We start from the raw sequence: 24,612 nt of genomic DNA, 5'->3' as shown, positions 1-24,612 counted from the left end.
TCACTAGCCATCTAAAAAGGCTCATGCTCACCACCCACAGGGAGTCGACCACTGCAGGGGTGGTGTGGTGTGTGGGTGAGGCATGTGGAGTGTTGATGGTACCTGTGAGACAGTTGGGGTTGGGGAGATTTGCTGGCAAGGCATCCCAGCAGCTTGTGAACAGGCCTGCTCATGAAGTCCTTGAAGTGGTTAGTAAGATCTGTGTCCTTTGGAATTCTAAGCTCTGGCCACTATGCTTCCAGCTTCTCCCTGCCCCTCAGCCTTACAGATCCTTCAGTACAATGGGTGGGGCAAGAAAGAAGCAGGCCTCCTTGGCAGTGTCCCATACAGTGGAGGAGGCCAGGCACTAATCACTACATTCTCATCTTCCCCCATGGGAGAAATTGCGCTCTGAGGTTCTTTCTCTTGGCCCTGAGCTATGCCGCCTGGTGTGAGAGGTGATGCAGGCAATGTAAAACTGTGCCTCTTACCCTCTTCAGTATGTCCAATTTTGTATGTTCATTCCAACAGTGTGCTAGAACCTCTCCTGTGGATCCACTACAAAGGCACTATCACCCATGGGTGATTGTCAAAACTGATTTTCTGGTGGGGGTGGGAATGGTAGAAACTCCTATTTTGACATCAGTTCCTCTTCAGTCCTTCATATGACATTGAGTTATTGTCTAGTGTCCTTTCATTTCAGCTTGAAGGACTCTCTCTAGCATCTCTTGATAAGGTAGGTCTACTGACAAGAGAGTTTTCCAGGTTTTGTTTATTTCAGAAGGTCATAATTTATCCTTCATATTTTAAAGATGATTTTGCCAGGTATAAAATTCTTGGCTGACAGTTTGTTTCAGCACTTTAAAAATGCCTTCCTGCCTCCATGGCTCCTAATGAGCAATCAACTGTTTATCTTACTGAGGACCCCCTGTACATGTCAAGCCACTTCTCTCTTGCTGCTTTTAAGTTTTTCTCTTTATCTTTTGACAGTTTGATTATGATTTGTCTCAATATAGATCTTTTTCAGTTTATATATATATATATATATATATATATATATATTTAGAGTTTGTTGAACTTTTTGGACATTAGATTCATGTCTATCTTCAAACCTAGGAAGTTTCCAGACATTTTTTCTCCAAATATTCTTTGTCTTTTTCTCTATCTCCTCCCCTTATGAGAATTCTGTTATGCATATCAGTATGCTTAACATGTCTGATGGGTCTTCATTCTGTTTACTTTTCTTCTTTTTTTGCTCCTCAGAATGGATCATTTCAATTGACCAAGCTTCAAGTTCACTGATGCTTTCTTCTGCCTGTTCTGCTCTTGAGTCCCTCTCAATAAAATTTTCAACTCAATTATGGTACTTTTTTGCTTCAGAATTTGTATTTGACTCCCTTTTATAATTTTTATTTCTTTATAGATATTCTCTATTTGGTGAAATAATGTTCATGTTGTTTCCTTTAGTACTTTGTCTATGGTTTCTTTTAGCTCTTTGAGTATATTAAAGACAGTTAAAGTCTTTATCTATTAAGTCCAATGTCTGTGTTTCTTCAAGGACAGTTTGACAACATCTTTCTTTCCTGTCAATGGGCTATACTTTCTTGTTTCTTTGAATGCCTCATATATATACATATATATGTGGATATATATGTGTGTGTCTATTTTTTTATATATTTATATATATATTTATATATATTTATATTTTTATATATATATTTTATTTTATATATATATATATTTTTTGTAAACTGGTCATTTTGAATATTGTGACAACTCTGGAAATTGGATTCTGCTCCCTTTTCTTAGTTAGTTTTTGTTGCTTGTTGTGGGTTGTAGTTTTTTTAGTAACTTTTTAAAACTTTATTCTTTGTCATGTGTGGCCTGTGATGTTTCTATTTCATTAGTTTAGTGACCAGCTAGTGAGCTAGTGGTTTGACAGAGTTTTCCTTAAATGCCTGGAGACAAAAAGAAAAAGAAAAGAAAATATTCTCCTGGTCTTTGCAGACTGGCTGTGTTGGGGCACCCTTCAACATTTCTCTTGGGTGTTCACACAACTCTGCTTTAGCCTTCACTTCCTGCTTGGGCTGGGTGTAAAGATCAGCAAGAGGTAAAAGCTGAGGGTCTTCTCAGGTCTTTTCTGAGCATGCATCCTACCCTGGTTATGGGCACGTCCTTCTAGATTTCTTAGAACATATGGGAGCTTTCCAAAGCCCTTATTCCCCAAAGCATTTCACTCCCTAGCTATTCCTCCCAGGTCTTCACCTCGACGTCTATGGTTTATTCCAACTGTTATCTTTTGCCCCAGGCAGCAGCATGTTCATTGGACTTTCAAAGTTTTAGAGAAACACCCTCTTTGCGCAGCCACTTTCCACCTTGAGAAACTTGTGAGTTTCGTGAAACAAAGGAAGCCCCTTGCATCAGTCCTCCTGGGAGTCTCTAGACAAGTCAAAACAAAGAGTATTCCTTGGGAACAAGGTCCATTCTGCTCCCTCTAGAACCAGACACCCCAACAATTCCATAGGCTGCGGTTTTCAAGACCACTACTGACTGGGAGGATGATGGAGGAAGCCTAAGATAAAATGCCATTAAGCTATCTTTTTTCTTGTTTAAGCATTCACTTGGTTGCTTTAAATCTTTCACTATTTTCCAGCCTTTAGACAAAATTAATTCTGACAGTTTTTATAGTGTTTCGGGGGGCGGGGGGTAGGTCCTTAGAGTTCCTCATTCTGCAATTTTCATTGACATATATGCATAATTTTAAATGGAAGTAGACACATGAACATTTGGGTTAATGTGACATGATTTTCATATTATAGTCTGAATGTATTATGTTTTATTAAAACTTTGTAAATAAAACACTTTATAAATCCTCAAGACTGTTTATATGATATAAACATTTGCATATATTTCAAAAATATAAGTAGATTTTTCAAAAGTATGAAAAATTCATAAGTGACATGCTTATGAATTATATAAGGGAATTCAGGGGCTAAAATATACATATTTATATCCTTTGAGTGTGACTAGCTACCATGCTCCCCCTTTTCCTACTATGAGAAAAATATTACTAGATATATTATTGGTCTGACTCATTATAGCTTCTTGGTGGAGTATGAAAAATATCTTGTTTTAATATTTTAAACTTAATGTTAATAACCTTTGTGGACTCTGAGGAACATTAGGTCTCCAAGGGTCCATTCAAATGTTTTGTTCCTAGATGCTCTAGCTAATGTGTTTTCCCCTGTCATCAATCCTTCTTAAAATGTGTTTTTAACATCACTGATCTCAAAATAATATGTCATGTCTTATTTAGAATAACCACTTCCTTCATGTACCCTTACGGAGGTTCTCATAATATCAAGAAAGGAAATACTTGTCAAATTCCATGGTTACAAGATCTAATCTCCCCAAATCACCATGCTTGCAATTTTAATTGACAAGGGATATTATTTTATGTACAAAAGAAAATTACAGTAAACAGATGACATTATTGGGCTTACTCATGTGAATATCTAACACAAGCAACAGTACGCTGAGCAAAATGCAACAGTATTCATCAGATGTCATTATAAAGTGAAACTCCTTTGATGGAATTTTACATCAGGATTTTTCTCTCCAACTAGTAGTAAAGTACAACTAGTAGTAAAGTAGTTCTTTTTATCCTATCTTGAGATTCTTAAACATATCATTTTTAAGGGAGTCTTTAATACAGTGAGTCTGGTTAAAAAGTGACACTGGAGGATATAACATACCACATACAAATTAATTTTCAATTTAAATTGGTTGGCCAAACTAAAGGTATCATACTATGTATGTGATTTTGCACATGCTATGTTCTGAAAGCAAACTATACTTGGGCCATTCTTTGTAGTTATGCCTGTAGCACTTTCCAGTTACAACTTACCTTGAAGCAGTTTATTTCTCTCTAGAATCACTTCCCTGATGCAACAATTGTCTATAAAGAAGCAACAGCTTTTTAAACTATGAAATTCTGGAAAAAAACATTTATAGTTGGCATATATTTACTGTTCAGAAGAAATTACATAATTTAGACTAGAAAACTTTTACTATCTGGGATGGCAGAATTCTCCTTACCTCAGTCACAGTGTCTGAGAACTATCTGACTTTGGTCATGATTAAACACTATTAAGCTTTACAGAGAGATTAGATGTGTGTTGTTAATATCATTTAATCAACTGCATACCTGCTAGAAGAATTTTGAGCTTTAAGGGGACAAAAAAAAGTAATTATAACTAACAAATAAATGTTAATTATAAAATGTAGCCTCAAACTCCAATTGTAGTGTCTGTACTGAATGGACTTTAGAAAATGTAAAAATACTCAATGGATTCAGATTGACAGGTCAAGTGCTACTTAGGGATAGGCATTAAATAAATGATTATGATCACATATTGCTTTTCCATAAATGCCATTCCAATACTAAATTTATCAATCTTTGAATAGGAAATAGGGGAATTGATGTGATTTTTAATAATAAATTTGGGAATATGTGATAAAGTTAACATAGGTCTGAATTATTACATAATTTTCACTGAATATCATGTTCTGAAAAGATAGCTTTCTTCCTGCTAATACACATACTGCCTTGGGATTTAACTTAATATGCCCTGATAGGGTTTTATATTTCCTGTTCTTTATTCTATTTCATAGATAAAGTAAGTAAATTTCATGTATGTAGACCTGGTTCCTGTTTGAGGCTATACAGTTGGAACTCCCAGCTAACAATGTTCTCCACGCTCTATTATTCAGATTTTAATGAAAATAGATAACAAAGCCTAAAAAAATGAAGAAAAACAAAAAGTTTATTGGACTAAATAACTGTGTTTCTAAATTCTTCTTTGAGTAGCACCACAGAAAATAAAGATTCAGGTTTGAGAGTTTGAAAGCCTAGTTACATGCTCTATTTTTTATTCTTTTTGGCTTTCTCCTTCTAGTACTTCTACAAGTCAGACAAAATTTACATTTCCTGTCTAATTTACAGAGTTGTTGTGAAGAACAAACACCATAACATATGCACAAGTGCTTTATAAACTATAATAGGACATACAGACATAGTAATGGTTAGACTCCTATATTTGGTTTTCAAGAAAGCTTCACATTGAGTTGCTCACTCATATTAGGATAACTAACCTTTATCTAGAGTCATGGAATGAGGTTTTGATGGCAAGTGTCCTCCATACAACACAAGGGGAAATGGTGAAGGTGGGTTACTTTTGTGGTTTTAAATCTGGATTCCTGGATGAAATTTCTAAAGTTGAAGAGGAATTAATTCCGAGTTCTGGTGTGTTGCTTCCATTGCCTGATGCTTTAAGGCAGGCTGATGTAGTCATGTTTGCTTTAGATTTACATTCTGGGAAGAAATCCCATTTTCCAGGTTAGGCATCCAAGATGTAGTAGGTACTATTCATCCAGCTCCCTATCGTATACACCTTTGTCTAGTTATGATTAATAAAAACAAAACACTATTTGTAACCATACATGTCCTTTATAACTGAAACGGTAGTACGTATAATTTTTCAGCACATGACATGTTTTCATGCATATACCTTATCTTTGTACAACCCTAAGAATTCTTTAACATACATTTTATAGTTTTCCTTTACTAACAATGTGGTTTTCTTTACTAATGAGTGAACAGTTCTAAAACATGAATTCATAGTTACATTGTCATTTTTATGTCAATTCTATAGCATACACTGAATATAATATGCTTGAAAAACACTTCGATGTTTCCTTTGTTCTTTCCAGTGCTAACATTAAATTTAACCATCCGTTTCTATAAGTTAAATTGACGAGGAAAACTCATATTTAAAAAAATGATACAAGAATAAGCTAGATTATCACAATCAACATGGAAATGAACTCAAGAATTCAAACTAGTATGTCAGGAACACTTTATCTTCATGGTAAACATTCACTTTATGCAAATCCCACTTGGCTTCATTTAATTAAAAAGCTGAAAAAGAAAGAAAATTATGTTCTGAAAATAAGGAAAACACAATATGCTTTTTATTTCATTCTAAATCAGTACATGTAAATATAACATAAAAAGCCATAATTATATTTACCTCATTCTAATTTTTATCAGGGCAACTTCTCTGAACTAGTTCCTGCAAAGGGGTCAGGCTTGTGGTGAGAATGGGTCGGGGGTGGGAGAAGATGCTTATAAGAACTTGAACTTGTGGTATTTAAGTTTGGGTAAAATATCCTATTTCTGTGAGCCACTCTCATTACTGGCTAGACCAACAGTTAAATCAGCATTTCAACTGGCAAAGTGGGGGAAATAAAGGGAATGGATTGAAACAAATATTTGAAGTGGGTCATTTCAATGTCATAAAGAAAATATTTTTCTCATCATTCAATCTATAATTCATTTACTTACATAAAATAAACCCTTGATATTTTTAAATGAAATATATAATTTCATTATATTGAACAGCCAAAAAGAATGCATACATGAACCATAAAGTGTCATCAGATTATGACAAAACATCACAAATAGATGATCGTACATAAAGAAGTAAAAGGTAACTATTTTTCTTAACTTCCCTAAGCAAAGCTTTAATTTATGAACAGAAATTTAAGTTTGTAAAACGATAACTCAATTTAAATAATACTAAGCTGCTTTTGTCTGATATTTGTACCTTTCTCCTAACATGTGGCATATTTTTTTAAGTCTTGACAACCTAAGAACTTTGTAGGACGATCAGACACAAACCAATTTTTAACTAAATCTTAAAAAAAAAATGAAATCAGTGGTTACTGTAGTCGAAAAGCCATGTAATTGGAAAACTGTTCAAACTAGTGCATTGAATATTTGGAGGGTTAAATTATAATATTCTAGGCATATATTGCTTGGTCTTTCTGAACCTCGGTTTCCTCATTAGTGAGAAGAATGCTTGTTTTGGATGATCTCCAAAGTTCTTTCCAGTGCTAACATTTTATGATCCTAGGTGTTAAAAGTAAATATATAGTTTAAAATATGTATTAAAAATTATACAAAGTACTTATGCATAATACATAAAATGTGTTATTTATTATATAAATTAAAATATAAAGTAATTATGCAATAAAAACAATTACTCTGTTTCTGAGGGATATTAAATTAAAAGATAGAAATCAGGTGCTGCCGTCTATCTAGACACAGCAAGACACTGCTTCTGTTTTTCAAAATAACAAATGATGGCTGAAGCACTGCAAGGGTAACCAGCTCCATGAAGAAGGAAGCCGGCAGTAAGTCCGGCACAGCATTCAGCTATAGTTGCTGTTCAAGCTGCATGATCCTTAACAACACTGATGGCAAAGCAGATCGATGTGTCCCTTGTAGAAGAACTCTTTGGCTTTCCTGTCTTCAATGACAAGCTTGCCTTTAAGACAAAACTAACTGAAGGATGAGGGTTAACGAAAAGAGAAAACTCGATCACGTAATATTTTAAACTGTCATTAAACTCAGGAAAATTCTAAGAAAGAAACTGAGGATTTGTAGTTTTTCTTCTTTTTTTTTTAAAGGACTGCTCTGAACATTTCAAGCCATGAGGCACTAAAGGATCATCTTTTATCACTGCTAAAAATATTACCACCATAAAGGCAAAAATCAGAACATGACCCTTTATGATCATTTTATACTTCCTGACTTTTTGTAGCTAGAAAGGTTAAAAAGGTTCCATAATTTTTAGATGTTGCTATATTCAGAGTAAAAGGATCTTTATATTTTTGTAATATTAAAATAGACTAAGAATCCTTAGTTACCACACTATTTGTGCCAGGGTTTTTTCCAAATTGAAATACTTCATTATCTTAAAAAAGCTGTTACAACAATCTTTTGTTTATATCTTATTATGAAATGACATATATTTCCTTTTGAACTAATCCATCTATTTATTGTCCTACAGTAAAGGATGAATCCAACAGAGTACTTCCTACTCTTTTATGTTTAAAATAATCTCTTCCATAAAATGTTATAAAAACTTCTTTACAAGTGTTTGTTTAAGACACCAGAAAGACTTGAAGCACACCAAGTGTCAATGTTTTGTTAGTTAAAATGTTTCTTAGAAAAGTATGGACTTTTATTCTCTAGGTAATCGTTCAACAGTTCATGATTTTTTATTTTCATTATATAAATATTAAATGTCCAAGGTGTGTTCCAGTGTGAATTTTTAATATTGATTTTATCACTCAAGAGATTACTCCCTCATTCCTAGCTATCAGAGTCTGACATATTTTTTTTCCTTTTCACATTTACCTGTCTAATAATTCTGATGTATAGTCTAAGAGTTCTCATACATCTATGCTTCTAGCAGTGCTTGGATTTTTATCTTTCCTAATAATGCTTATCATAAAAATGTATAAAAAGCTTTTATATCATACTTAAAAACTGCCGAGAATAGTAAAAACTGAATAAATTCCTCTTTTTTGGAATGTACTTTTCAGTGTTGTGGTCTGTTTCCTCAGAGAGAAGCTGCCCTGGGTGCCATCATCAATTTCTGTCTGGATTCCTCTCCACCCTCTGTCATGAGCTCGTTATAGTTCACGGTGGTCTGCACGTGCATAACGTTGACTACCGAGACTGGCTTATTCTGAAGTGAATACACACATGGTCAACTTTAACTCAGGTAGCGATATAAGATGGAGGCTCTTTGGCGAGCGCAGTGAATTGTACACAGGGAGATTAGATAGCAGGCCAGAACCAGCCAAATATGCCCCAGAAGCTACCCCTTCTCCTAGACTAAAGGGATGCAACTATTCCCTTCAGGTCTGTGTAACCTGATTATTGCTCACAGCATATCAGGGATGCAGAGGGGCTCTGTGCATACAAAGAAGGAAGGAGATGAAGATCTCTAAACACTTCTCTAAGTCTAGCTTTCTCCTAACTGCTCCTTCACTATAGTAAACACTCAGGACTTAGATAAAAATGCAGTCCTTGACTTGCTGAGGAACTTCTAAAAGTTCATTATTTTAAATTCAAAATAAGTTTTTCGAGAGAAACATTATTTAAAGTGGAAGGTATCTTCTCATTCAGGCCCAAAGACAGTCATTTTCAATCAGTATTCAACAAAGACTTACTGATTATCTATTGTGTAGAATAATATTGTGCATAGAAGGGTGTTGCAAGAAATGGAATGATTGAAAGTCATGGCCATTATGTTTCTTTCCTAGAGGAGAGAAAGACCTGGACACAATTAAGTATAACACAATGACATAGTTGATATGACGGCAAGTCAAAGTGGTACAGGAACTCAAAAACAAGCAAACAAAACAAAACTCTGGCTTTGAGAACAAGTGGAATGAAGGGATAGCAGCCTAGGCTCAAGGAGCTGACTGAAGAAAGGCACCAAAGTCAGAAAAAACATCAAGCGTTGTGTCCGGTATGGCTAACCCAGGAGTCAGCATACTTTCTGTAAAAGGCCAGAAAGCAAATATTTTAAACTTTGTGGGCCATAGGTCTCTGGTGAAACAACTCAACTAAGCCATTGGGAGTACAAAAGCAGCCATAGACAATACATAAACAAATAAATCTGGCTGTGCTCCAATAAAACTTTATTCATGGACACTAAAAATTTGAATTTTGTCTGATTTTCACGTGTCACAAAATAATCCATTTTTCTTTTTCTTTCTCTCCGTTTTTGTTTTTTTTTGCAATGATTTAAACCTGTTCAAACCATCCTTAGTTGCGTGGCACACACAAATGGGGAGCAGCCTAGTTTTGGCCCACCGGTAGCAGCTGCGGACCCCTGCACTAAGCCACAGGGTACACTGAAGGCTGTCCTATGAGGAGAAACAGAAGAGACAGACGGAACCAAACTGAAACGAACTTAAGGCGATTTATACAGTCGGATTATTAGCAGTTAGCAAAATCATATCGTAGAAGAAAAGTTAACGGCACTGAAATATGATCATGACATATGAAAGGAAAAAAAGCATCTTACAAAATATGTATGGTATAATTCTTTCCTAGGTTCAAAGTATATACAAGCCAAACTGTTGACATTGATAACCTGGGTGTTGGGATTATGAAAAATTTTATTTACTTCATTTTGCTTATCTGTATCGTCCAGAAGGAACATGTATTAACTTTTCCTTCCTCTTTCTTGTTAGCCATTAACGAATTTTGATGAAGAAGTAACACAGTCTGGGCATATCTTAAAATAATTCTGCATTCATCTAGACTAAGTGATGGCTTATGGACGATAATGACTATATGTAGGAGATAAGTTAGGAGGCTGGTGATAGTCTGAAAAAGATACTGCGTACATCAATTAAGACAGCAGCAGTGGGAATAGAAAGCTATGGAGACCCAAATGACTCCAAGGTTTCTACCTTGTATGGGTGTGAGAATAACAATGTGTTAGGGAAAATGGGGAGAAGGGGACAAACGGGTGGAAACAGAGATGAGGTTGGTTTTGGACATGGTAAGGGTGAGGTCGTAATGTGGTACTGAGGTCTGGTTCTATATCTCAGGAGAAAGGTCAGGATTTGACATGTACATTTGGACTGCAAAGTAATCTAAAAGGGAAAAGGAAGGTGTAAGAGTGTCATGTTATAAAATCTAGGTTATAACATTTCAAAGAAAAGCTGGTCAACTAAAGTGCCAGAAAGGTATTGTGGGTTGCAGAATGAGAAGAAACCTCTGGATTTGGTTACTGGGTGGTCACTGGAGACCCGTATTATATGGAACCAGTGTGTTTGTTCCTTTTCTCTTCCTGTGAAATATCTGAACAGGCACCAAATAGTGGTTTGCGTTTCGTTTTTTGTTTTTACTTATCTTGAATTAATTACTCTATCTGTTCTCAGTGTTTTGAAAAAAGTCAGAAAGTACACAGTGCTCTTTAATGAATGAATTCTGTCCAGTTGGGAGCTGGTTAACTTCTCTACTGAGATCCTCAGCTGGACAGAATTTTCTTGTGTATTGTTCTTACTTCCTCTTCTCAAACTCGGGAAGGAGTCAGGGAGACGTAATGGTTACATAATGACACTGTTTTACGGAAATCATCTATGTGGTTAAGGAGCAGCTGCTCAGATTTCGTTCTGATATCCAAAAAAAGTGCAAAACGGAAAGCCTTGCTTCTTTACTCAGAGCACGGATAAGCCACTAGTTGAATTTCCACTCCTGTTCCATTGGCCTTGTAGTTAGTGGAACTCAATGATTCATGGTTCTTAAGAGTTTTTAACCTTTACTCTATATCCCTAAGTGTTCTAAGGGGATGCAAGGGAGAAGTACATTATGGCTGTTAACCAGACTCTTTAGCCAAAAGCCCTGAGGCTCTCTTCTTTGTAAAGGATTACTGAACCCAGAAAAGTCTTCAAGTCTGAAGTAAATGATCTAAAAAAAGGACTAAAGAAATTCAGGATTTTACTAGGAGTAGAGAAAGAAATTTTGGGAGTGGAAACCCTTCTAATCTATAGTTACACAAGGTAACAGCTGTGAAGTCCAACTACTGCTAAGGCTACTTCTCTACAACACCCTACACAGAGAGGGCCATTGAATAAGAGTTTTGATAACATGATTAACAAGTAGGCACAGTCAGAAAAATGGATCCTAGGTCTAGGAGGAAAAGGAACAAAAAGCTAGTATGTAGGGTAAGGTTGGGGATTAGGTAAAGAACAGAAAAGTCTTTTAGACTGCAGGGCCTTCCTACTCTTTCCCTGCTTCCAATGGGTTGCTAAATGGTGGAGTTTCTGCCAGAGGAAGAAAGTTGCATTTCCACTATGGAAATAACCCTCTAGACTGCCTCAGATGTACATGTCTGCTCAGACTGTGTTTGGAGGTTTGAGGAGTGGAATGTGCAGTGCAAAATCCAAAAGCCTGGATCCTGAATTTTCTACAAAAATTACTTTGGATTTAGGTGGAGGTTTCTAATATGTATTTCTGAAATTATCAAATGTTGATTTAAAAAAACATTTTTTAGTATACATTTAGAAGACTTGTATTTTGTTTTATTTTCTTGGATATTAAGGTTTATGCTGTTTGTCAGTGGGAAAAGGGATTTGACTACATTTTTTCCTAGGAAGAATTAAATATATTTCTGTCATTTGTTTTCGTTCTGCCTTCCTCTCTAAAGTAATAAAACAGAGAAGCAACCACATGCAATTATATTTTGTTTGGAGTGGAAGGCACATGCATTTATATGAATATTATGGTTTACAAATATATACTGTTTATCAAATAGTTAATTCCATGGGTCCAAGTCTATTTATAAGAAATTTTTATCAAAGGACTTGTTCCTGTAGCTGCTAAGTACAATACCCTAAGACTGGAATATGAGATTCCCACAATGGAAAGTTACCTTACTTTTGTAAAACAAGAGTTTGCTCTAACTTGTCTTACTTATGAGATAAATATCATGGTCATTATTTGAAAGATGAGGAAAACTGAGGCTCAGAGAAGATTAAAAGACTTGCCTGAGGTTACAGTTTTAAAGTGCCATGGTCCAAATCACATCTTCTCACTCAAAGTCCAGATCACTTTCCAATACACCACAATGAAATACAACAATATGGAAAAAATAGTCCTTAAGATTCAATTTCCATTTGCACAATATTATTACAAGATCTAGCACTGTATTCTTTACCTAGATAAGATTGGGGACAGACAATGGTGCGTCCACAGCACTGTAGCTCTTCTCTAAATCATCTCTAAGTCTTTGGTTTTTTACATCATTCTTCAAAGCTGGAACTCAGCATGAGAAAGGCAATCCCAGAGAGGTTCTTATCAATGAATGTATTGTGGGTTGATCACCACACCATTTCTATATTATTTTTCTATTGGTACAGCTCAAGATTGGATTGTGTTTTTTCTGCCGAGGAACGATCTACAGCTAAGCTGTAGAAATGAATGTGATAGTGCTATACACTACTTCCTGGGATTTTTTTTGCCTTGCTGTGCTTGTTCGCTACCACACTTTTCTCAAAATTCACATGAATATCTTTCATTTCTAGCTGTTATTCTGTACTTTCGCTTACTGAATGTCAATCCATTTTTCGTTGTTATTCATCATCTCTCAAAGTAACCAAGGACATCATGAATTATAAGTATCATTTTAAGACAATGGAAGATAGTTTTTATGTCCATTGTAAGCTTAATATATATTTTTATTCTTCTGTTTTTTGATGCCAGCCCACTCAGAATCAATTTGAGGTTGCAATAAGTATCTTTAGAGCTCAGGTCTCTGGAATAATTATCTTTCCACACACCACACATCCCTGTAGGTGTGTGGAACAACCCGACAACTCCATGGGGTGTCATTTGATGTGAATTCCATCTTCTGGAGTTGTGCAATGTGGCAAACCAGTACTCTTCTCTTCACTATGTTTCTATCTTAATGGTTCCTGTTGCATTTAGACAAGGAACAAACAAGAAACGTTCTTGAGTAAACAGTCAATTAACAAGTCTTTGAAGAGCACCTGCCATGTGCACAGCACCTTGGAGACATAAAAAAGGTATTTTCAAGGACCCTTCTCTAAAATACCTTAGAATGTGCTAGAATGGAAAGGACTTCAACACACAAAACAGTTATATATGAATACTTAATGAAAATGTAATGCAGTTAACATGCTACCGAATAATCAAGTGCTAAACGGCTAATACAGGTAAGAGGCAGGAGAAGGAAGGAATGTTTACTGAGAAGCCACTCCATGTCAGGCACTACAAATTGATTATATAATTTATCTCCACAATTATACCAACTTTACAGATGAAGAAACAGGCTTAACAAAGTTAAATATCTTGGCAAAAGATACAGAAATAATAGACAAATTTAACAATTGAGACTGCCGGCAACCTCATAAAAACGCTATTTTAGAGGTGAGGAGAAATGAGACTCAGAGAAGGTAAGTAACTAACTCCAAGACCCAAAGTTAGTGAAGAGAGCATCTAAGATTCAAACTCAGCTCTGTGTGTCTGCAAAGCTCTTAACTAATACACTCAACTATATATGGACTTGAACTCAGGTTTTCTAATTCTAAATATTATTTTTCCGTTCTACCACACTAGCTCTCTAAGACAACTAAAGAGTCTTATAAAGAGGGAGTGATAGAATTAATACAGAATATTTCATGTTATTTTTCTGCTAAAGTAGAGACTATATGTGTCATAACAATTTTCTGAAGAAAATTTTTGTGAGTCAAAAGTGTGTTAGTGGAAAATACTGGGGAAGTAATTATCCATAAGTGAAGATGATCACGTTATCTCTTCGTGCACTTTGCTCTTCTTAGAAAATGGGACAAGCCTTAAAGTTAATCTTTATTTAATATACAAAATGAATTCGGTGCTACTACTGGAATAAAATTATTCTCTGAACTACAGCTTAGATGGTAATTAGATTAAATTCTTAATAATCTTGATATTTCACTGGTACTTTCAAGAGACTCAGGAGCCCAATTAAGTTCATCAAAAGGTTCAGAGAAATCTATTCTTCACTCAACTGAATCATGCAAATATAAAACAACAGTTACCTAATCTTCAGTATAAAGAAAAGTCCTGCTTAGGAAAAAAGCAGATTAAATATCAATCAGTTTAAAATATTTATGTCAGAATTAATAATGATAATTAGTATCAAATATTCATTGAGTAATTAATACCATGTGCCATTTACCATGTACTAGGCAACGTGCTCAGTGACTTACATGCATTCTCTCATGTAATTCTTACAACAGTCCAATGAGGTATGTAAAACTTTTTCCATTTACAAATGAGAAAACCAAGATTTAGAAAAGTTAAGTAACTTGTCCAAGGTCACAAAGCTAGTAACAAGCAGATCAGGGATTTAAATGAGGAAAGTTTGCTTATTGAAACTTAAAAGACAACCTGGAAGAATTTAGTAATGGCAGGAAACATACCGACACTGTAGATGCTGTAAGATTTAAGGGACTAGGATAAACATTTACAATGGACTTTTATCCCCTTCAGCAGGTACATAGATCAACCAAAAAAATAGCAGTGAGAAGATATGATGGGCACAAATGTTTATGGTTTTGTGAGGTGTAAGATTAAAATAAAAACAAATGAATAAAAACCAAAAAGATCACTCTAAATGGAAGAAATTAAAGGCTGCAGATTAAACAGAGTTCAAAATTGCGAGGAAATAATGAAACAATTAGTTTAAAGATAATTTCGTACATAGTTCTCTGGATCAGTGGTATTTCTTGGTACAAAAGTTATAATTTACAGAAATTTAAAAGGAAGACAGCAAGGGCTACAGAAAGAAGTGGCACTACACCCAAGAAAGTATGTACTTCAGCGCTGCAGCTAAAACCCCTGGCAGAAGGTCATTTTCAAATTAGTAGATGGTGTTATGTTCAAATGTGCATTTCTCAAGAGTATTATCCAAAGCACAGGTATTATCTAAAGTAGGTAGAAGTGGGAGGTTTTTTCATTCTTTTTGAAGAAAAATGTATATTTGTCCTTGCAGCTCATGTCAAAGTTAAGGATATGGTCTTGGCTGAGAAACTATTCTTCAATGTCTGTCTGTCACAAATAATTGGATTGATTTAGCTCTTGGTCCCCAGGGTTTATGATTCAATCAGAAGGGCCTAACTCTCTTTTAAGATGGACATCCACAAATGTCTTTTCCCAAGTACTCAAGCCGGGACATACCTTCGGGAATATGTTTGGCAGGTTTTCCTCTTCCTGCAATGATGGTGCCCTGTATCTCATTCTCTCATTCCCTACAAACTGCCTTTATCTGCTTTGAGCAAGGTTTGTTTTTTATCAAATACTATAATGCTGGTGCCCCAGATAAATGCTTCTGGGAATATGACGTGTTCCTTAAGAATGTGGTGGTATGTTCATAATTGACCCAGATACTCCCATAGGATAATTCAGTGGGAAAAGTCTCTTTTCCTTCTTCATCAACATCTCACCTTTCAACTATTCCCAGAATTATTTCCCTCTTCCTTTCTTTCATTTATTCCCTCTCTTACTCTCGCTTTGCCGTCGCCTATGCGTTCTCTCCAGAGAACTAGTTGTACAGATGTATATTTTTCCCCCATGCTCCCACGTCTTAGAATTGAGCTCAGGATTCATCCAGATCTCTGGTCCATATTCTCTGCAGTCCTTCTAGTAACTTTGCTTTTGATGTTTATCATCTATTACCATGATCATTCACAAGAGAATTGATAAAATTTCTCAGAAAAAAAAAATGTTCTGAAGGAAAATGATGCAATGGAATAAAAACAAAACCCAAAGCAGTATCTCCCAGTACTAAGGTAACCTTAGCATATATCCATGTACTAGGCTAATAAAAGGGAGTAAAAATTTTCAAATGAGGGGCTGGCCCCGTGGCCGAATGGTTAAGTTCGCGCGCTCTGCTGCAGGCGGCCCAGTGTTTCGTTAGTTCGAATCCTGGGCGCGGACATGGCACTGCTCATCAGACCACGCTGAGGCAGCGTCCCACATGCCACAACTAGAAGAACCCACAACGAAGAATACACAACTATGTACCGGGGGGGGCTTTGGGGAGAAAAAGGAAAAAATAAAATCTTAAAAAAAAAAAGAAAAATTTTCAAATGAGAAATTGGTATATTTTGCTCATAATGCTCGCCTTTACCCTATTTTGCCAGCTCGGAGGGATGATGTAAATGTAACGAAGGGGACATATATCCTATAAACCTGACAGAGCAAGAGAATATGAGTATGAATGATTAGAGAGCGATGATCTCTGAGTGCTATAAGGATTTATGGAAGTTTGACGAGCAATTCGCCACTATATCCATGGAAAAGGCAGAATGCAGAAAAGCAGCTAACAATGAAAGTTCTTAAGATGCTGAAGAAATATTAGAAAGCTCTAACGTGGTATGGGAAGAGACAATTAAACCAAAAGAGTTATTTAAATTGGACAATGGAATAGGGAGATAACTAAATTATGAAACAGCACAGCAAACAACAGAGAGCTCTGAAGAGCCGTGCAACACCAGAGTCCTGCTTTCCATTGCTCTGCAGTGCCACCTCACACTCTTCTAGCACGTCTGGTTTCCCAAGCTTCTGTGCCAGGCTCTGTTCTAATTCTGTTTCTTGGCAGCTCCTTTCTATGGTTTTTCACCTAACTACGTCAAATTTCACATTCACAAACTACTCTTGGGCATGATTTCCATCTCTGACTTCTTACAAGAGATTTCATCTACATTTCCAGCCCCATGGGGCCAGCTGACGGTCAGCCCACTCTTTGGTTAGCCTGGTGGGGCCTTGACAAGGGAGGGGGACTGGCTACACAGTAAGAATGTTCAACACCACATTCCTAAAGAAATAACCAAGCACGTGCTCTGGTTCAGAAATTCTTACTATGTATGTCTATCTAGGTTGAGGCCTAGGATATGTATTTTGAAAAGCATCCTGGGTGATTTATATGTCCATTCCTGGCAAGGAATGAGAGTACTGAAGAGTTATTATACTAAATGCCAACTACTCCTTGGGGAAAAAAGTACAAACTTGAAGACTCTTTGTATGATAACAAAAATAGTGCTGTCAAATGTAACGTTATTCTATAGAACTAGTAAAAACGTAATCTTTCTCTACTCTCCCTAGTCATTATATTGCTATGTCAGAGAACAGTCTAGATAGGGAGTGATATTCTGTTATGATTCGAGGCTCTGATATACAAGAAAAGCAGAATTTGCTCTTTACCTTCCCCCATTTTCTGTCAACTAAATAGAGGTTAAGAATCTTACAACCTCCCTTATTATACTTTACGTTTTATAAAAACAAAGATGTCTTCTTTGACATATTGTAAGTGCTACAGATTGAAATCAATTACTTTTTTGTTTTGGCATCCTGGATAAAAAACTTAAGAGAAAAAGAAATATACGGATTCCATTATATAACACATGCAAATCAAACTAAGACTCAAATTATACAGAATCATGATCCTCAATCCTGGGGTAGGGGAAAAAGAAAAACATAACTTCATCTTTCTTGGGTATACTTAACTTTGGATTTGATTAGTCTGATTGTTTCACATTTTCAAAACCAAAATTAGCTGGCTATCTAACATCAAGAATAAAATGAAAAAAGTGGAGACTTTACTTGCCTTTCTTATTACTCTTATTGCCCTCAGAACTAATTTTTTAAAAATTCAGTTTTTAAAAAATTCATTTACACTGCAGGCAGGATTTAAGGCAGATGATCCCACAGCTCGGATCTGTTACTCATATTTCTTCCATTCCTTTAGTATATTTATTTTTAATGGGTGTGGGAAGAAGAGAATTGCAAATGTGTCTCTGCCCACATGAGAAAACAGACAGGTGGGGCTGAAGAGTCCTATTCTTCCATTACAACCCCATAATCAGGTCTCTCTGTTATGGAATTAGCTTTGTCTCCCAGATGAAGCTATATATAGTTGCCATCATTTATGTGGAAACATTCTCTTAAAATAACTGCACCGTTCACATGTGGAAAGGATGTAAGGCATGACGAGATTTCATTTTCTATCAACATATCACTAATTCTACTATCTCAGCAGAAATAGTCTTCAAAATCTCTGAAAAAGCAAATATAGAACCTTTACTTCTTCATTAGAAGGCTAGGTCAAGCTATTAGGTTCCCTAGAGAAAGAGAAAGCAGAATATTTATTCCTTTAAGAGAAGCTGAGGGAGGAATATGCTCAAGAAGTGAACCTACGCCTAATTCATAAGCTGAACAACTGTAATCTAGCACATCTCTTGCATGGTGCTTTATTAAGAGTATAGTTTGGTTATTAGAATGAATTTTCAACGTCTTCCCACCTCCAAGTATGAAAATATGTTGGTGAAAATCTTACGAGATACTCATTATGACAACTTCTAGTGACCAGAGATTATTTTATCATTTAATTTTCCCTTTCAAATTAGCTTTTATTCGAAAAAGCTAAAACTTTGCAGAATTCAAATGATGATGCAAAGTTCATTAGAACTGAACAGTAGATTATATGAGAAAAAAGACGGCAAATGAAATAAAAATCATGATGGATAGACAAACCAAGAGAAGAAGAAATTTTGAAGAATTCCACAAAACGTAACCCCCATTTTGTTATATGTATGTATATAATATACATACAATATGATTTTCTAAAATGCAACTGCACTCTGCTGGCGAACAGGGATCACGCTTTATATCTCCTTTGCATAGTCTGTGCTGAACACATGGCAGGTGCTCAGAAACTTGCTTAGCCAAGTTTAAAATCACTCGGTAAATGAGTTAGCTACTTTATATTCATCCTTAAGTATACATTAACCATTGAAATTCCGTTTTTTCTATTAGTTAAAAACGAAAACATTCACATTAGTAAAATGATATTACCTATAAGGATAGCCGTGGTACTTGGAACGAAATATTGAAAGTAGAAAACTGAAGAAGAAGACCACCAGGCCTAAGCCCACTAGGCAAATTACTAGAAAGAAACAGAAAATACCATTAGTGTCTAGACACATGCAATCCAAATGTTTATATTTTTTAAATGCACTCAATTAATTACAGTATACTTACATTTAACAGTTCATGGCACATAGAGGTACAACAAACCAGATAATCCAAAATACAATGTATTCATTATTTTCCACATTCTTCTCAATGCAAATGTACTATTTGGGGTGTGAAAACAAAACAAGTGACTGCTCTAAGTCTTGCGGTGGTTTTCTTCTCTTACAGAGTTCCTACAATTACTAAAATGCCCCAGAGGGATTGAAACAAAACAAAATACGTGATAAACCACAGAAAAGATCATCAGCCCTTGCATTATGAAGCACTGACTAAATTAGCAGAGACATTTGCATTATTAGAATGCTAAATATAATTTTATTCTTTTCAGATGCTATGCAACATCTACCAAGAAATCTCATTTTAGATTATGGGCTGGATTATTGCTCCAGTAAAAGCCTGTAACTTAGAAACAGTTCATCCCCGCGTACCGGAGGCTAGGAATAAAAGCGTGGAGAGTGAGAGAACATGGGCTCTGTGGGAGTCAAACGGGGAGAAAAATCCCCCTAAATAACAGGCAACAGTGTCAAAGTATTATCGCTGTTTGTTTTACAAAGGAACAGGGGCACACGTTACAGTAGAATGTGCTACGCTGTGGTGCAGGTTTTCAGTACTACTTTGTCCCAGTCAAGCTGACAATAGGTCAATTATGTTTTTTGTTTTCATAAAAATAAAATATATATACAAGTATATATTTTTATAATATAGAATATATTTATAGTAATATAAATATATTTATAATAATACAAATACCTTTATATACATATAACATATAAAACGTATATTTGCATATATATTTTAGATATTTAATTAAACAAGATCCATTGCTATTATTAGTAAAATAAATTTAAACATATTTATAAACTTTAATAGCTTAAAAACCTGAGCCAATTAAATGCAGCTATGTTTAGAACAAAAGATATTCAAAGAAACTGAAATTTATTTAGATCTGTTCTGTAAGTAAGTAAAATTAGAGTTATCACTTAATAAGGAATATCTAAACATTTCTTAAGAATTAAATATTTGCATAATACTTGTATCCTTTCATTAGTTTCAGGGAGTTCTTTAAAAACACTGAAAAATATCTAAAATAAGTAATTATAAAAGAAAGGGGAAGACAAAAGACAAGAGATTAAATGCACTAACAGAAGAAAACCAGGAAAATTAAACAGTTCTACATGTTTTTATAATGAAATATGATTTAAAAAAATCTTCCAGCATATAAATGAGACCAAGTTTAATTAAATCCTTGAAATTAGGGAGTAGATTAGACATGGTATTGTCAAAATATGGTCTAGAAATGTGTCAGTCAGTTTCATTCATCTCTGAGGGAGTATCATTCTCAGTTTTGAGTACAAATTGTGCAAAGTCATAAGTGCTTAATAGCATTCAATTGCAGCCTCTGTGACATTTCATCTCAGACACACTCATGCAGTTGAACTTCAAATGAATATTGGTAGAAAATAAAGCAAAAAACACGTTGCCGAATATCACAAAATGAAAAACAGCTTTTTTTTTTAATTGCAGAATATCCAAGTATGACAGACACCAGGCACTAGAAACAGCATATTAACAACTCTGCTTACAACAATCTGACTAAACCTAGAATTAATTACATGATGCTTTACTTTACACCTTCCCACATTTGGTATTTTTACCCAACACTTCATTCTTTCCTCTATATCCCCTTTTTAAAAAAAAAATTTTCAGAAGCTGAATAAAAACACTCTATGCATTCCCTTTGCTGCTTTTAGTAGCTCATTTGGTTGTGCTTAATGGGAAATGAGGCTCACGATATGTGATCTAGTAAAACAGAATATATTTACTTGATTCTATGCAGCGGCACTAAATAATGCTACTTAAGTACTTGTATATGGGGAAGGGAGAGGAATCAGTGAAGAGCAGGGAGTCAGCAATCAGGAAATGAACCACTGCAGCCCACACAAGAGAACACACTTGCAAGAAAAAAACACTCTGACAACACAGAAGCATTCTGACCTGGGCAATAATCATCACAGTAGTTGTACTATATCAAAAATAAAAGTCACACTAGAAGCAAAAAGGAATAATTAAAAAATATATATTTGCTCTCTCTCTCTCTCACACCCATGAATAACTAATTTGGCAGTGGGTAGTGATATAGAAATACCTACCAAGAAGAAAGTTGGAAGGAGTGATTTTACAAACTCAATATCATAGACATTGAGAGCTTAAAAAATTACTACATATTTCTTACTATTACTTACCTTAATATGACAGGATATACGGTAAATATGTAATCACATAAGAATTTGTCCTTATAAACATTATTTGTCAATCCCAAGAACATCAAATGTTTATTTCAAAAAACAGCATAAAATGATATTCTGAACAATGCCTAACTAAACAAACCAATGTGTTCGTTTCTTCTGTAGTTTCTTTAAAACAGCATACAGACAACATCATGGGAAAACAGGGCAGACTACACCGAATATGACACCCAAAACATTTCAACACTTAAGACACCTAAGTATTTGGAAGTCACTATGATTTACTTACATACATGACCCTCTAGCTAAAATTCCATAAAGAAAATAAGTCTATTTTTATTTTAAACTTCTGAATAAATTATTAGTTTTTTTCAGACACTTATGTTCCTCATACATAAATTCTTGGCTTTAAAAAGGGTTCAGAAATGCAAAACATATTGAGAAAAAAGTTAATTATAGGTTTGTGGAGGTATAATAATAAAATCACATGGGGACAATGTTAGTCATAAAAAGGCCTGAGGCAGGAAATACTGAATTTAAGGCCCTCCATTCTTTTCCAACCTACATTCTTCAGAGCAGAAGATTTTTCCATGTGCTCTGTTTTCCTACCAAAATTTGTTACTTTAAAAAAAATGTATTTTTTTCCACAACCCTGAGAGAAATAGTTCCATCAAAGGATAAGACATAGTTAACTTGCTTAAAAACACAAGGCTGGAACTTGGTGGGGTTGTAAATCTTGGAATAACATTGAAGAAGGCAAAGACCCTGGAAAAGATAGTATCAAGAGATGCCCTCTTTTTAAATGTTGGTAAAAGGAAGTTTGGAGGTAATTGCAGGGTACTATAACATTTCAGTGTACAAAACCTTAGTGAAAACTTCGCCAGTCAGTCCTTGAATGCACTTCTGATTCTTGTGGCATAGGGAACACATCATTTGCCAACATAATCTCTAAGACTCTGCCCACAGAATTTCCATCTCTCCCTGTAGGGTGGACGTTACTACAGAGAGCACAGCTTTAGTAGCAATGTGTCAAAGCACCCCTGACAAAGGAGAATGACAGCTCTCCTTTATATGCAATTCCAGAGAAAATCACCTAATACCGTTTTGGAAGAAATATACTTTAAGTACTTGCACACACATCCAAGAAGCAGAAGAAAGTAAACCGCAATCTTCCTCAAACCAGAACATTTCTTTCGAAGTTTGTTTACAGAGGACTTTTACATATTTTTCATTTGATTTAAATGGATGTTAAGACTAAAACAAAATTACAAAAATAGCAACACAGACACTTACTCCGTCTTTTTCCAACATCTCCTTTGGATGTTGCCGCTTCATTTAGAAGAACCATCCCCATGGTGATAGCAGCATCTACAGTAGTTGTCAAGGAAACAGTACATGATGCAAATAAAATCTATTAATTTTTCTGGATCAGAACACTATGTGTAATTTAACCAGAATGGTTAAATTACAAGTGCACACAGAGGGAAATACAATTTATTCTCTTTATAGTACATAAAATTTCAGTTCTTTGTGTATTTAAATATGCCTTAATTTTTAAAATATATAACCTGAAACTTCGGTCTGAGACTTGGAAGGTCTAATTCTGAACGCTCTTCAGTTTCAGGACTTTCATAGCACATATGAATTACACGGACTCCCAAAACCAGTTATGACATTTCACATTATACATAAACATATGCACTAGTTATAGCCACAGTGACACATTTCATTGGCAATTATGGAAAATTAGAATATATTCAGCATGATTTTTTCCCCCATTTTCACAGTGAGTGTGTGTGTAGCTTTCTCTTTCTTGATGTCTAAGGGGTTTCATAGATTTTTTTTTTTAAGAAATCTTTATTAAGGTTAGGCATTGTCCTTGGAAATCTTTTGTATCCAATTACAAACCTTACAAAAGCAAACAAGCACATTATAACAAAGCAGTCTAACAAACTTAGCAGGAGCTTGATCTAGTCAAGTAACTGACATTTTAAGAATGAGAATACAAAATTACTTGTCTACTTAACGTCTGCTTGGATATATTCATGCCACGCTGAAAGATGCCAAGGATTAAGAAAATAATGGGACTTTTCACCTTTAATAATAACATTCTTTGCCATGTTATTAAAACATTTTTGATATGGACTAATGTTAAAATTTAAGAACTCATCAATTCTGGAAATATATTTACTAAGTGTTCTGCCCAAATGACTAATGGATTAAAAAATGAGAAAAATAAGCTTAGCCCAGAAATTCCTCAATTTGCTTAGGTAACTTTATTATGATTTCCTTTTATTCCTTTCTACTGCTCTATGCATACGCCCAGCATCGATAAGTCTCCCGTACAGGGTGTCTGTAAGTGCCTTCTACTGCAGATAGTCAAAGCTCAAAGAATACTGTCTAGCTATATTTATATACAATTAAGTGGAGGAGGTCACAGGAAATTCTGCAGAGTAAATATTTCTATTCTATTTTCTGGTTATTAATAAGTAAGTATAGTACTTACATTTGAGTCTGTTTTCATGACCATATTATCCAACTTCTGGATAATAAATGTCTGACTTATCCAGTTAGGCATTTATGTTTACACTCACCTCTCTATACAAATGGTTTTCAACCTATTCTATTTATTTATAGCAACCTTTAATGGAACCCTTTCTGGAGCAAAAATACCAAGCAACCAACGAACCTTGGTTGGAAGCCTAATGTATATAAGAGAAAAAGCCATTACCAGCCCTATGCAACACCAACTCTCACCCACCTTGCCCAACACACAAATACAGTATAGACTATCACCAAACTTTTAGGGATCCATGATACACAGTTTGAAAACCACTCAAATTTAGATAATTCCTGAATTCCTTGAGTTTTGCTTATGTAGTGATGGCCTGAAAAGGATAATGTAAGAAAATGAAT

At 35.1% G+C, this 24,612-nt stretch overlaps 1 protein-coding gene across 6 annotated transcripts in view; it reads right to left on the bottom strand.

Annotated features, from left to right (window-relative positions):
- Positions 1-4,787: 4,787 nt before the first annotated feature.
- Positions 4,788-24,612, bottom strand: part of TUSC3 (tumor suppressor candidate 3) — a 223,681-nt gene continuing 203,856 nt past the window's right edge. For 2 of the 6 annotated variants that reach the window (XR_011433379.1, XR_011433380.1), the window contains 4 exons: positions 22,990-23,064; positions 19,271-19,361; positions 12,403-13,329; positions 4,788-5,959 (listed from right to left, as the gene is read on the bottom strand). Coding sequence is in view for 4 of the 6 variants with exons in the window: in XM_070253460.1 (XP_070109561.1) it covers positions 12,447-12,465; positions 19,271-19,361; positions 22,990-23,064 (185 nt within the window). In the remaining 2 variants the exon portion in view is untranslated. The remainder of the gene's footprint in view (positions 5,960-12,402; positions 13,330-19,270; positions 19,362-22,989; positions 23,065-24,612) is intronic. The other 4 variants (XM_070253460.1, XM_005606356.4, XM_005606357.4 and 1 more) reach the window with 2 other exon arrangements.

This window comes from Equus caballus, chromosome 27 (assembly GCF_041296265.1).
Source record: "Equus caballus isolate H_3958 breed thoroughbred chromosome 27, TB-T2T, whole genome shotgun sequence".
NCBI lineage: Eukaryota > Metazoa > Chordata > Mammalia > Perissodactyla > Equidae > Equus > Equus caballus.
The sequence above is the reverse complement of the archived record's forward strand: the minus strand, read 5'-3'. Positions and strand labels throughout refer to the sequence as shown.